This window comes from Sylvia atricapilla, chromosome 6, assembly GCF_009819655.1.
Source record: "Sylvia atricapilla isolate bSylAtr1 chromosome 6, bSylAtr1.pri, whole genome shotgun sequence".
NCBI classification, from domain to species: Eukaryota; Metazoa; Chordata; class Aves; order Passeriformes; family Sylviidae; genus Sylvia; species Sylvia atricapilla.
Window position 1 is genome coordinate 33,528,703 of NC_089145.1, and position 13,483 is coordinate 33,542,185.

A 13,483-nucleotide genomic window follows, 5' to 3' on the forward strand; every position below is an offset into this window, starting at 1 on the left:
TAGGACCTGCCTGGAAGTTTAAAGGACTCAAGCGGCAGGTGATGGATAATGAGCCCAGAAACAAAGCACAGTAACTTCCCTGGGGAGTCTGTTAATTTCCTCCTTAATTAATCTCTGTACAAAATAGAGTAAGTTAATTGCAAACCATTCCAAAACATTACCAAACAGTTTACCTCCTTGAGCATGCAATTTTCCCCTTGTACCTTTGCCTTTCCTCCATACATTTCAAGAGATCCACGATGTAATCTGAATTGGAAAAGCCCACATAAGGATCATCCTGTCCAGCTCTTAAGTAATGGCCTTAATTAGGGGCCTGTGCATCGGACAGAGCGCTCAGCCACGCTCAGGAGTCGGTGACAATTGTTTGATGTTTAAAGAGTGTGTTTTTTCCACGTTAGATGGCCAGAAAGCTGCGCTCTAAGTGCTACAGAAAACAGGAGTCGCCCTAAGCGGATTCACCGAGCGCTGGAAGGCTGACCGCGGCAGCAGCCCCGGGCGCAGCCAGCCGCGGCCCCGTTTCCCCTCAGCCTCCCAGCACCGACGGGCGGCCGGGCGGCAGCGGCAGCGGCGCGGCGGGAGCAGCAGAGGGCGCCCGCCCGCCCCACGGCCGCTCCAGCCCTGCCGGCCCCGGAAGCGCTCCCGGCTCCGCTGCTCCCGGCCCGGACATCCCTCCCTGGGCCTGGCCCGGGCTGGCGGCGCCGGCGGACACAGGCCTGTGCCCCGCGGCTCCAGCGGCGGCACCATGGCGGCGGCCACGGCCCCTGCGGCGGCCTCGGCCCCGCCGAAGAAGATCGTGGCGCCCACGGTGTCGCAGATCAACGCGGAGTACGTGACACAGGTAGGGCCGCGGCCGGGGCTCGAAGGGACGTTCTGGCGGCGACGGCGCATCTGTGTTTAAATAGCCTTTGTAGGCCGTGGATGATGGAGGAAAGGGCCTTGCTTGGTCGTAATTGACGAGAGATGTTCGCCTCTGTCATGTACGAGAGGGTGACTCCCCCGCGCTTCCATCAGAGCGGCGGGATGTACAAAGCAGCGCTGCCAAACGCAGCAGTGCAGTACACGGTGCATCGCTGTAGGGCATGTTTGAACGTGTGAGAGCCGCCGAGAGCTCCTTGTTGGTGAAAGTTTTAAGTGATTTTCTACAAGTCGTCTTAATTTCTTTTTTATTTTTTTTTCTTGGTAATCTGTGCTCCTTCCTCTTCCAGAGCATAAAGAAGCTTGAGTAAAGTTGCATAGGAAGCTCTTGTCATCATGGCTCAGGATTATTGAAGTGATGGCTGCAGCAAAGAGCCTTAAAGTGCTAAACTTTTGTATGTGGCCTCCAGTTACATGTCAGATTCCTCAAGGAAGCATAATGACTTGCCATTTGGGTTTGCAGTTCCCGAAAGATCTTGGTTTATTTTTTAAGGATTTGTTAGACTTAACTTAAGAATAAAAAATGTTCGTTAGGTAGCAGTCTGTGCATCTGAAATTCTTCGAAATAATTGCATTTCTGTTGGAAGAGGTTTAGGCATGAAAGTCTTAAATGGTTGATAAACATTGCTGTTAGAAAACATAATTTTGTTACTTGTAGTTAGTATAAGCTGAAATTTAGCATTAATTAGTGAAATAAATTTTGAGGATGGGATATGTTGTAGAAGTGTTGTATCATTGACATGAAAACGTATGTATTTAACCTTTCTTTCTTTCTTTTTTTTTTTTCCTTGTGCAGTTAGCAAATAAATACTGGGCTCCACATGTGAAAAAAACATTGTCTTTTGATGTAAAGGTAATTACTTCTACTGGAATTTTATTGGGAGGTGTAAAAGAATGAGGATCAACCATTCCATGATGTTCCAATATTTAATGTTGCTTATTTTTATGAGATTGTAGGAGACTGCTTGGAATGACAACTATTGCTTGAGACATTGTAATTTGCTATGCACTTGTAGTTTGCAAATGTAGGCACTATTAGAAAGGTGTGCTGTAGCATGCGGTTACTTTGTATGCTATTCAGTTTATTTTGGCCAAGAATTTATAGGGGCAAAAGACTTGAGCATTTCCTTTGAGGTTAAAAGATACTTGAGGAGGTTCTAATTTTTGAGATCAAACAGGGATGAAAGATGCAGGTATTTCTGAACTGCGTTCTTTCTCAAAGCTTCTTCAGTGAGCTTCCATCAGACCACTTTATTGCTGTTCTGGTGGATATGTGCATTTTGAATGTGTAAAAATTGGGCATGGTATGTTTGGTTTTGTGTACTGCAGGGTACTTAAATGTTAAAAGGGTGGAGTTTTTTGTGGATGTTCGCCTAAATCTCTCTGTTTAGCCTCAGGTTTTTTTGTAGTATTTTTGATAGAATAGTCTGTGATTGTTAGAACTGTAGATTGTTAGGATGTACTTAAACAGCTGAACTGCATCTCTGTGTTGTGTGATGTCAAACTGTGCCTGTTGCAACTTATAGTGCAGATTCTTTCATTCTTGTTGGGAAAATTTATTGCAAGTATTTTAATAGTAGTAAGCAGGGAGTAACTAATTCAGAGTAAAATGTCTTAATGCCTTTTGAATCATGTTAATGGGTATATAAAATTCTCTTAATTTTTTTTTCCATAGGTCATTGAAGATGTATATACAAAAGAAATTGTCCGGTCGAAGTAAGTACACTAGTTGCTTTCTCTTATTCACTACCATTCCACCATTATCTTCATTGGAGTTGTTTCTAATGTTTGATAGAATAATTTGGAACTCATCTGTATGTTGAAAGCAGATGAAAATTACTGAAGCGTGTTTAAGTAGTTTAATCATTATGGTATTTCAAAGTCTGAATGTGGTAACAAGAGAGTTCCTAAGCCCTTAAACCTTAAAATGTGATGGTTGGAGTTAATTGAGACCCTTTACGTGGTGGTCTTTTATGTTGGTTTGGTTGTGGTGATTATAGAGGGCTGATCTCTTCTTTTGTCACTAAGGAATGTAAAGAAAAAGAAACTGTTGCAGAGTGCACTGCCTCTAGTTTCTTTCTGTGTTCTGGCTGCTGTTACCAGATTCGTGAAGGGAAAGTCTAGTTCAATGAATTGTGCTGTTACATGGAGGACGCAAATTCAAGATACACTGTATCCTGCAGCTCTCTGTGCAGAAGAGAGGTGTAATTGTAGCTGGAGCTTTTTGGGGACGACTGAGCTCTGCAGAGAATTCTCTGTATTATTCGTGTATGAAAGCAATCTAAGAATTTCTTATGGAATCAAAGCAAACTTCCATTTCCAGTCACTAAGAAAAAATACCATTATGAACAGATTAAATATATAATTGTAGTTTTCCAGGAGACACTCTCAGCTGCTAGCAGTTTGTATCAAGGCTATTGGAAGTGGTGTCTTCGTGTTTAAAGATCTACATGAATTTCTTTACAATGTGAATCTAATTGCTTAATGAATCTCGATGAACTTCAGTTTCCGCAGTGTTACAGCAGTTGCTTCTGCATTCAAGTGGTTGCTATTGCATGGGAATGTCAGGACAGAAATAATTCCTGAGTGTTTCTGCAAGTTTCCTTATATAATGAAATAAGGGAAAATACAGCCATTTTCCATGCAGCTGTGTGTGGGAGGCTTTCTTTCCTGTGTTAATTGATTAATTTTTTTTTTTTAGGTTTGCAATTAGGAAGATAATGCTTCTTGAATTCAGGTAAGCTAATGGGAATGAAATTTGGAGTTATTTTTTCATAGGAACCTGTAAAGGTGAGAAGCAAATGCAGGGCAGTAAGACAGTTTGAAGGCAATGTATTTGTTCATACTTAATAAGGCCGTGAATTGTGTACTCAGGAAAATTGGCTGAGGAGAGCTTAATACAAAGAGGAAATAATTCTGTAAATGTAAGTAACATCTCAGAGTGTCTCGTTTTATGATTCTAAATTTTTAGTGTAAGTGGAGCACCGAGAGAGAGTATGAATAAAATAAGTGAAAAACTTGGTTCTGTAATTTGGAATGTGTCATTAAACCTTAAATCAGAACTCATTGAAATTAGAGAAGTTTTTTGATTATGTCTCTCACTATGACTTTAAAAATGAACTGTGCTGCAGCAGCATCATTAACATTTTCTTCTCTTGAATAAGAATGGAAATATCTTTCAAATGTAGTTTCAGTCTTCCTTTCAGAACATCTTCCAGACTTTCCTGGAAGAACTTAGAGAGTATGTCTAAAAAGATGTAAAATAAATATTTGCCATATGTATTTAAACCCACAATATTTTATGTTCTGTTTTGTTATTTTATCTCTCAATTCCTAAGAAAAAATATGAGGTGCTTTTCTGTTTGAGGTGAATTCTTTGTTTCAAAAAGGCTCAAGTCCATAAGTTAGTACCAGTAACTACAAAAGGACGAACTTCCCTCGGTTTTTTGCATCTTAATTAGAAAAAGTGTGGAAGACAGAATGTAAATTGTGGTTAAGGGTTTGACACTAACAAATGGCATGCAATGTACATCTGGAATTTTTATGTCAGCAGTAGCACAGGGTTAGAGATTCCTATCCTTTCTGTGAACATTGTTAATGTCATCAGTTACTAAGCCTTAACAAGTTTTGCTTCAGTGACCTAGATGAGAGGTAACTTGAGGAACTGCTCACAAACTATGAAGATGGCTTTCAGGGGAAGGAGGAAAAAAAATCCTTGTGGATAACTGCTTTTTTAAATGAGTGACAGATTATGTGGGTGGCTGCAACTAATGAAATACTCTTTATCTCTTCACAGTCAGTACCTTGAAAATTACCTATGGATGAATTATTCTCCAGAGGTGTCCAGTAAGGCATATTTAATGTCAATCTGCTGTATGGTGAATGAGAAGTTCAGAGAGAATGTCCCTGCGTGGGAGGTAACTGATTTCAATTGCAGCTAGAATTGACTTTGATCTGCAAGTTGCAGCTTTTATGGTGTGCTCACTTACAGTGACAGAAGGTAGAAGAGCTTGTGTTAAAACGAAATGGTGCCTCAGCTAGAATATCTCATATGGTGTTTTAAAGTTTGTGTTCTTTTTTGGAGAAAGGAATGGACAGTTGAAAAATTGCTTGATTCCTTCTGGTGTTAAAGTCCTTGGTTCTGCTGTGAGGTTGCTAAACATTATGACCAGCTTTTGCTTTTTTGGCAGTTGAAAGAGGTTGGATATTTACAAAGAAATCCCTGCTCTGATATTGAAAGAAAAAGCAGGATTTATATATCTGTATATACAAGAAGGCACCACAGGAAATCTAACATATTAACCAATAATGTCTTGCTTACAACATGTGACTATTGGTTTCTACCTTTTTTGCTTTATACAAAAATAATGTCTTATTCTTCTTTTGTGTGTATTGTTTGGTTGGTTGGGGGTGTTTTTTTGGGCTTTTTGTTTTGGGTTTTGGTAGGTTTTTTTGAGTAATAATAGGTTTAGAAATTATTTAAGGTTTCTACAAACAATCCAGGTTTTACAGGCTATCTCAACAATGGAAGTCTAGTCACACATTTTATGCAGACATGATTTCAGAAGCACACTTACTTCAGTATGTGTGCCATTACTTGAGTGCTGGCAAAGCACAAAGGATTAATAACTTGCTCATATGTTGTCTGTGTGCTTTTCTTCTGGCATATGTACTGGAAGTAAAATGACAGGTACATGCAATGTTCCAAGCAGCTTAGTTCAATTTATTTGGTACATGACTGTCCTTGTAAAGGAACTCTTTTATCTTGATGATTATTCAGTGTATCTTATTCCTGCTCAGGTAGCTGAATGGGAGTTCCAGGACTATAATTCATCTCTGGTGGTTTTTACTTGCTCACTTTTTGCATGTCACTTAGAGCTGCCATAACTTTGGCCAAAAAACCTGCCATTTATCTTCTACCTGGGAGATTTTAGAGTATTTCTGTGCAGTCACCAGGTGAACATCCCCACAAGGCTTCACTTGTGCTTCTTGTTTAGTTTGTCCTGCACATCACCTGTTAGACTATGCAGAAGGTATAGGGGGAGGATCCCTTGACAGGAGGATATCATTAGTCTGTTTTGCTTGTGCTCCCTGGTCAGAATAAATAAAAATGAGAAAAACTAATCCCTTCTTTTATAGATTTAAATGGCTTTAGAGAACTTAAGCTATGTTATGTGAATGAAGATTGAAATTATTTGGATCAGCCTGACTCAAAATTACCTTCCTCTTTTATTCCTAGACATTCAAAAAAAGGCCAGAGCATTTTCCTTTTTTTTTCAAACGCATACTAGAAGCATCGCTGGTTGAAGATGAGAGTGAGTACTCTCTGCATGAACAGACAGTCCTGCTGCTTTTCCTTGATCACTGCTTCAATAGTTTGGTATGTTAAAAGTAACTAAGTATTTTCAGTGTGTTTATGCTGTTCTGTGTTAATACCAGTTTAGTCTGAGCAATTTCTTTTTACAAGACAGGTGAAGCAAAATTCCCATTTAAGGAAAACACTCTACCAGAGGGCTTCTACCCTCTGTTTTGACTCTTCCTTTATCTCTGTCATCACATCTGTTTTTCTCTGACACAAGGTCATAGATGAGACTTGAAACTGGAGGATTGGCAGTTAGACAATTAAAGGATAGGATTTCATATAAATTCTTGTATTAAAAATGGTACTTTAAAATTTATGTATTTATATTTCAAAAGGTGCTTTACATTTAAAACAGATCAGTTACTACTGTGCTCATTTTAGTTTCCCTCGGAAATAGCACAAAAATTATTTCCAATAACTATTGAGAAAGACAGTGAGGCTTTTTTCACTTCTGATACCAGGTTTAGATACGATTTTTATCTGCAGTTGTCCTGAGTTAGTTTTAAGAAAGCCTTAGACGAATTTGTGTTCTCAGTCTGTAGTTAAAACAGAGTTAAAGATCCTAAATAGCAAACTATTGTATGAGGCAGTGCTGTCTAACCTCTCTTGCTGCTGGACTTTTTCCTTAGTTCATTGCATGTGGAGTGTATTATTCAAAGTCAGGGTCTGCACAAATAACAAAATGATCTCTCAGACAAAACAACAGAGAAAGTGTATTATTTGATTTTGGGATTAGGAATGACTTTGGGAGCCAGCAACCATCTTGACCTTTATACATATAGTTTATTGAGATAGTATTTTTCTGTAGTGGCCATGATACAACGCATCTTCATTTTAAATAGTTTGATGGCGACTACAGAATCCTTGTGGAGCATATTTCTAATACAACATGCTAGGGAAGCTGGTGAAAATGTGCCTGTGAAAGCACACTGTTATTAGAAGTTTCTCTTCTTTGTGAAAGGCCAAATGGAATAGTCACAGTAGAGTTAAAACTCTGAAAAATCTGAAGCTTCAGAATGCTGGGAATGGAGTATTTGTCCATGAAGTCATACTTAAGATGTTAGTTGCAATTTTTCAGTAGTTCAGGAAAGAACGAAAACTTTGTGGATCCAGATCACAGGTATAGTTGGAGAGAGCACATTTGAGCTGACTTGGAGAAAATTACTTGTATCAGACGATGGGAAGAGTGTAGAAGTGAGAGAAACTCGATAAATTAAGGGCTTCAGGAGACAAAGAACATCTTAAAAACTCGTAGAGAAAGCATGGTAGGTGAGTTCAAGAATGAGAAATGACTGAAGAAGGAGCATCTGTTCTCAGCTGCTTTTGTGCTAAAAATACTTGCATGCATGGGGCCCTTGGTGAAGTATAAAGACTTGATTGACTCCATGAAAAGAGCCTAAAATACAGAGGTGTCACTAGGTAGGGTTATAGTGCAGTTTCCTGTTAAGGAATTGTTAAATCTAATAGAACAATATAAATATTTTTGTCAGATGGTAATGTACATTGCTGTGTTTTGTAAGACAGACATATCAGAAAACATAAAAATGTTTTAAAAATCTTCTAACAATTTTTGTCATCTGTAACTTTTTAACAGGAAGTGGATTTGATCAGAGGTCAGGTGCAGCAGCTCATTTCCTTACCAATGTGGATGGCTCTACAACCCGTAAGCATAACACTGTTAACTGGCAGAACTCTTCTATTCCTGTTAAGTAAACTCTCGTGGAATACTGTTAAGGAACTCTACAGCATTGCTATGGAATTGTATTTTTGTGCGCTTTGCTAAATTCTTTCTTGTTTGTTGCAAATTTCCATGTAATAATGTTTTCATGTAATTTTTCAGAAACCTGAGCTTTGTTGTTTATATCTTCCTCAAGCTATAATGTATAGACAAGGCCATGAGGTCACAGGGAATGGTGTTGATATCTAGTTGTGGCTGGACTCTCTAGCATTATTACATTTTTGCTTTACAGTGATACTTACTGAGAATAGCCAGAGACAGCTCTTTATTTCAGTTTGTTATATATTTTTTCTTCTTTAATAAAAAGACTGGACTGTATTTGTATCTCATGAAAACAAGGTTACTTGGTGACTGAATATTCGTTTTAACATTTCAGAATCGATTGGAACAAGAGTTGAAAAAGACACCAAAACTAAGAAAATTCTGGAATCTAATTAAGAAAAATGATGCAAAAATGGATGAAGAGTCAAGAATGCAGTATGTACAGAGCCCTTTTTTCCTTAATGCATTCACTGTGTTTCAGCTAAAATAAATAGTTTCTATGAAAAAGATGTTTTTGTGTGGTAAATGAGGATTGATCATACATGGCCTCCTGGAAGCTGTTCTGTTTTTCAGTAGTCTTTATGCAAAATACTCTTATAGAACTTTATACTTTATTTGGTCAGTGAAATTGTCATATCAAATCTTAAAACAAAAGTATGAAAGCATAGAAGAATATTCATGTGGCAACTCACTTTTTTTCGCTCCGTTTAACAAATGTTTAGCTCTTAGGCATATAGCTTATGCAAGTATTTCAATAAATCTGTGTCTATCTCACCAAAATTAAATGTTCTAATGCCTTTGTGTTGGAATGTGGTAAGGCGTAGGAGGAGACTTATTCTCCTTGACACAGTAAGAAGGATGTTAATCCTTTTTCTATGCCTAAAAATGTAGGCTGCTAATTGGTCTGCTTGAGTGCAGAGAGAGAAGTTATCATCTAAACAGTTTAGGTGTGTTTCAAAGCAACCTACTACCATTTATGAATTTTGAAGCAACTTTGTATTAGTGAAAGCTACAACATACTTCTGGTTTGCATTTAAGGAGTATTAATTCTTTTGTCATATGTCCAATTTTAGAGCATATCGAGAGAGAAGATTTCTTTCACAGCTCATTCAGAAATTCATTTCGGTTCTAAAGTCAATACCTGTCTCAGGTAACTGTGATTCTTATGTTACTTTGTTATCTGGTAATCTGTGTGAAAAGCTTTTTGTGTTGCTGAAGCAACTAGTCCTTAGGATATCAGCCTGAGGTTGGGGACTTTTTTCAGTTGGGGCTTGTAGTGAAATCCATGCCTGTCTGCATGGATTTCTTATCAAAATTAATATTCAAATCTGTATATACTTTAAAAATGAAACAGCAAAAAGCTACTTTCAATCTCCTTCTGTTCAGTGTGTACTTAGTAAAAGACAGTGTTTCTGGAACTGATATTCTTTATTGTGTGCTTAAAGCCTTCAAGCATTAAAGCATTTCATACATACTTAGGTGCCTTGTTAAATAGGTGGTATAAATGGATATCATAAGGCTCTGTCTGTTCATCCTGTTGATTTACAGTAAGAACAAAAGCCTAAGTGAAGTGAAATTCTGTAAGATTTGACTGCTCTTGAGTCATTGTGACAAGCAAAATTATCTCCTTGCCTGATTTAGAAAGGAAAAGTGTTTGTAGAGGAAGGTGTTAGCTTTTTAACAGAAAAGGGTTATTATTATGCTCTAAGCACAGCACAATTTGGGTGAAATCAGTTCCCAGAGTTTTGCTTTTGCTGTTAAACTCTTAGCAAACTTCAGCTCTTCTCTGAACTGTAAGGGTAAATTTTGTAATGTGGCTTCCTCAGAAAGGATACTTGTCCCCTCTGTTACCTAATTATGCTAGACCTGTTTTAGGAAGATTTACTTTAACAGTTCTTTGGAGGCTGTAAAAATTAGAAAGTCATTAAAGGAGACTTGGTGTGTTTTTACAGGCCCCTTAGTAATCACCACTGAGTACCTTTGAACATGGTCAAGGCCTTTTGCACAAATCTTGTTTGCAGCTTTTAAAAATGTATTTTTGAGTACCTGGCATTAAAAGTTCTTAACTAACATAATGGACGAGTGATATCTTATGAAAGTGAGCATTTTTTCATGTTACATTCAAGATTTTTCAAAGCTGATGAAATCACTCCTGAAATTCTGGTTCTGTTACTGTTTTCTTGCTAGCCAGAAGAATTTTTAATATAAGGAAGGATTATTTTAAAAAGAGGATAATGTTTTAATTAGTTTTTAACATGATTAAAATTAATATTTGTAGCATTTCTTTATTTTTTTTTGAGGAATTGTTCAAGTGTAATATTGTATATTGTGATGTGGATCAATTTAAACTTTTGTTTTTATCTAGGCCCTATTTCTATGGACAAAGTTCATTATTGTGAGAGGTTTATTGAACTCATGCTAGACCTTGAGGTAAGTTTTTAAATTACTTCAGCCAGTTTCCAAGTGTACTTTTCTAGGGTTTAAGTGCATAAAGTAATTATTACAGCCTTATTGCAAATAGGAGATTATGGCACAACTGTGCATATGGTTGTTTAATAGTGATTTTCCATCTGTAAATAAGAGATTGTAGCATTGCATCCATATTGGGAACTGACCAGCAATGTTAATAAGCCAGCTGAATTCTTAGACAAAGCTAGAATCCTAAAGTGCTCAATGCAGAGGATTTAATTGGAATAGTGGTAATAATACTGGCAATTTCTGAAAATGTGTGATGCTTTAATCTGGTAGGCATAATTCAGAATTATTCTTCCCAGTGCATAACAGGTCGCTTAAAGTCATATTTGTGTTGTTGAGTTAAACCCCAGAAAGCAGCAGTAGTCTGAAATGCAGACTATTCCTGTTTGACTAGAGTTCATTGTTTAGAAGTACCAAGTCTGGTGAACTGCAGTTTGTTGGAATCATAAGGTGTGGAGCGAGGTTTTGTGAAATTTTTCAGCAGATACTGAGGAAGTGAGACAATTTTAAGCCCTACAGTACCAGTACTAAAGGTAGAAGGCATTAATTTACAATTTCTTGCGTGAGTAACTATTTGTTTAGAGTAACTTCAGATTCAGAAGGCATTGTGAAGTAATACAGAGCTTTCTGAAACAGTATCACAGGGAATTATAAAATGGCTTTGTGGTGGATTTCTGCAGGCTGACTCTGTTAAATCACTGAGGTAGTCTGTGCTTGTAGTTGAAATAGATTGAATAATTTAAATTTGAGCTTGTAGTGTATGTAATATACTCTGGTAAGAGAAAATATGTTGGAACTGAGTCTGACTTAAAATGCTTAGAAGCAGCACATTTAATATTGGTTCTCTCTAGGTATTAGAGAAAGATTAGAATTCAGACAGGTTATAAAGCCTGTTTAAGTGACTGGAACAACCAACCAAAGGAGAAATTAGCTGTAAATCCAAGTCTTTTTGCCTTTGTAGCATGTACTGTGTTAATGGGCTCTTTTTACATGTGTTAAAGCCTTTTTCAGAATATTACCGTTTCATATTACAGTGCATACGCTGCCATCAAAACTAGCGATGTGGTAATTTGAAAGTAATGATTCAATGGAGAGTTCTTATGGTTTTATGAATTTGTTTTTGTAATTATTGTGCAGAACAATCAACATTTTCTACTACAGATTCTTTTATTTTCTTCATCTTAGTTCTAAACATCATGCTGATGCTTTTTTGCCTTCTAAGTTCAGTCTGTAGAGAGCAGCTAATTTTTCTCTTTAATTGTTGTAATCTTTTACTGTTGCTACATATAGCAGCTTAATCTATTTACATTGAAAAGAGAAAAACTCTATTTTGTTGTTACTGGAGATTTGAAAAATACTTCAGTATTTTGCAAAGAAGATACCGTATCATATTTAAAAGAAAGAGTTGGCAATTTTAAGGAAGAGGAGCTTAAAATTCATTAAATTAGTGTAGAAAACAGTCATTTAAAACAATGCTGAAGCAGTTTGACATATCATTTGTAGCACACAATCATTATGCAGACATTTATTAGTAAAACAATTGCTTTATTTAATTTACTTTTTTACTGACAGAGTGAATTCTCACTCATGGGAAGTTCATGCCATGCTCCCTGTTACATAAAGGACTGTGCTCATAGCAGCTTACCTGCATAAGCCCCATGTCTTGGCGTACATAAATACTGCTTTACTACCTCTATGAGGGTATTAGATATGCAAATAACTGCGGCAATCTATCTTAATATGCCTTCATGAAGCGGAAAATTCGAAGAAGCCAGGAGTTCTTATGTTTTAAAGAGTTGTTTGTATTAACATGATGTTATTTAACACAGGCTTTGCTTCCCACACGGCGCTGGTTTAATACAGTGCTGGATGACTCCCATCTTGTTGTTCACTGTTACCTGTCTAGTCTTGCTAAAAGAGAGAAAGAGGGTCATCTCTTCTGCCAGGTGAGAGACAAAGTTCCTGAAAAGAACTTTTTCATTCCCTTTGTTTCTGAATGCTGCAGGTGTTTTGTTTTTTATTTTTTATTAAAGATAGGCTTTTGTTTGGATGAAAACTACATGTTTATTTGAATCTTTCACGCAGTAGTTCTTCTCTTGCATTTCATGGAATAATGAACACAGTGACTGCTCTTACATTTCCTGGAGTCACAGGATGGCTTGGGTTGGAACAGACCTTAAAGATCATCCACTTCCCACCCCTCTGCCATGGACAGAGATACCTTCCTCTAGATCAGGTTACTCAGTCCCATCCAACCTGGTCATGAACACCTCCAGGGATGGAGCATCCAGAGCCTCTGTGGGCAACCTGTTCCAGTGCCTCACCATCTTCAATGTAAAAAGTGTTATCCTAATATCTAAACCTGCCCTCATTCAGTTTAAGGCCATTCTCTCTTTTCCTACCACTACATGTCTTGTGAAAAGTCCTTCCTCATCCTCCTTGTAGCTCCCTTTAAGTTCTGCAGAGGGAGCTGTGGGTTCTCCCTGGATCCTCCTCTTCTCCAGGCTGAACAGTCTTAACTCTCAGCCTGTTGTTACAGAAGAGGTGCTTCAGCCCTATAGTAAACTCCTCTGGACATTTTCCAACAAGTCTATGGGGTTTTTTGTGTTGGGGCACCCCAGAGCTGGGCACACTACTTACTCCAGATGAGGTTTCACAAGAGCAGATTAATATTTCTGCTGCTGTTTTTGAGATGTTCTTAAAAGTACAAGCTAGAAAGCAGTGCAGCTTCTAGAATGCTTTACCACACACATAGCAGAAGTTGTCACCACTGCATTCTTCTCTTGTTCATTTTGACTTCACACTGTTCTGAATTGCAGCTGTTTTTCACTCCTGTCCTTCAATTTACTCACTCATAGCTAGCATATTGGTTTTTTTATGGCAGGATCTGAAGATCTGTCCCCTTTCCTGCACCTCAGCTGCTTTTCCTGCTGCTTGCTGTCCTCCATCTC

The 13,483-nt window shown here is 37.8% G+C and overlaps 1 protein-coding gene across 1 annotated transcript in view; it reads left to right on the plus strand.

Moving 5' to 3' along the window:
• Nucleotides 1-692: 692 nt before the first annotated feature.
• AQR (aquarius intron-binding spliceosomal factor) overlaps nt 693-13,483 on the plus strand; it is a 49,911-nt gene continuing 37,120 nt past the window's right edge. The window contains exons 1-11 of the mRNA XM_066321447.1: nt 693-838; nt 1,712-1,768; nt 2,591-2,631; nt 3,617-3,652; nt 4,712-4,832; nt 6,155-6,295; nt 7,872-7,940; nt 8,392-8,492; nt 9,131-9,207; nt 10,423-10,487; nt 12,362-12,478. Of these exons, the coding sequence (XP_066177544.1) occupies nt 743-838; nt 1,712-1,768; nt 2,591-2,631; nt 3,617-3,652; nt 4,712-4,832; nt 6,155-6,295; nt 7,872-7,940; nt 8,392-8,492; nt 9,131-9,207; nt 10,423-10,487; nt 12,362-12,478 (921 nt within the window). The 5' untranslated portion in view covers nt 693-742. The remainder of the gene's footprint in view (nt 839-1,711; nt 1,769-2,590; nt 2,632-3,616; nt 3,653-4,711; nt 4,833-6,154; nt 6,296-7,871; nt 7,941-8,391; nt 8,493-9,130; nt 9,208-10,422; nt 10,488-12,361; nt 12,479-13,483) is intronic.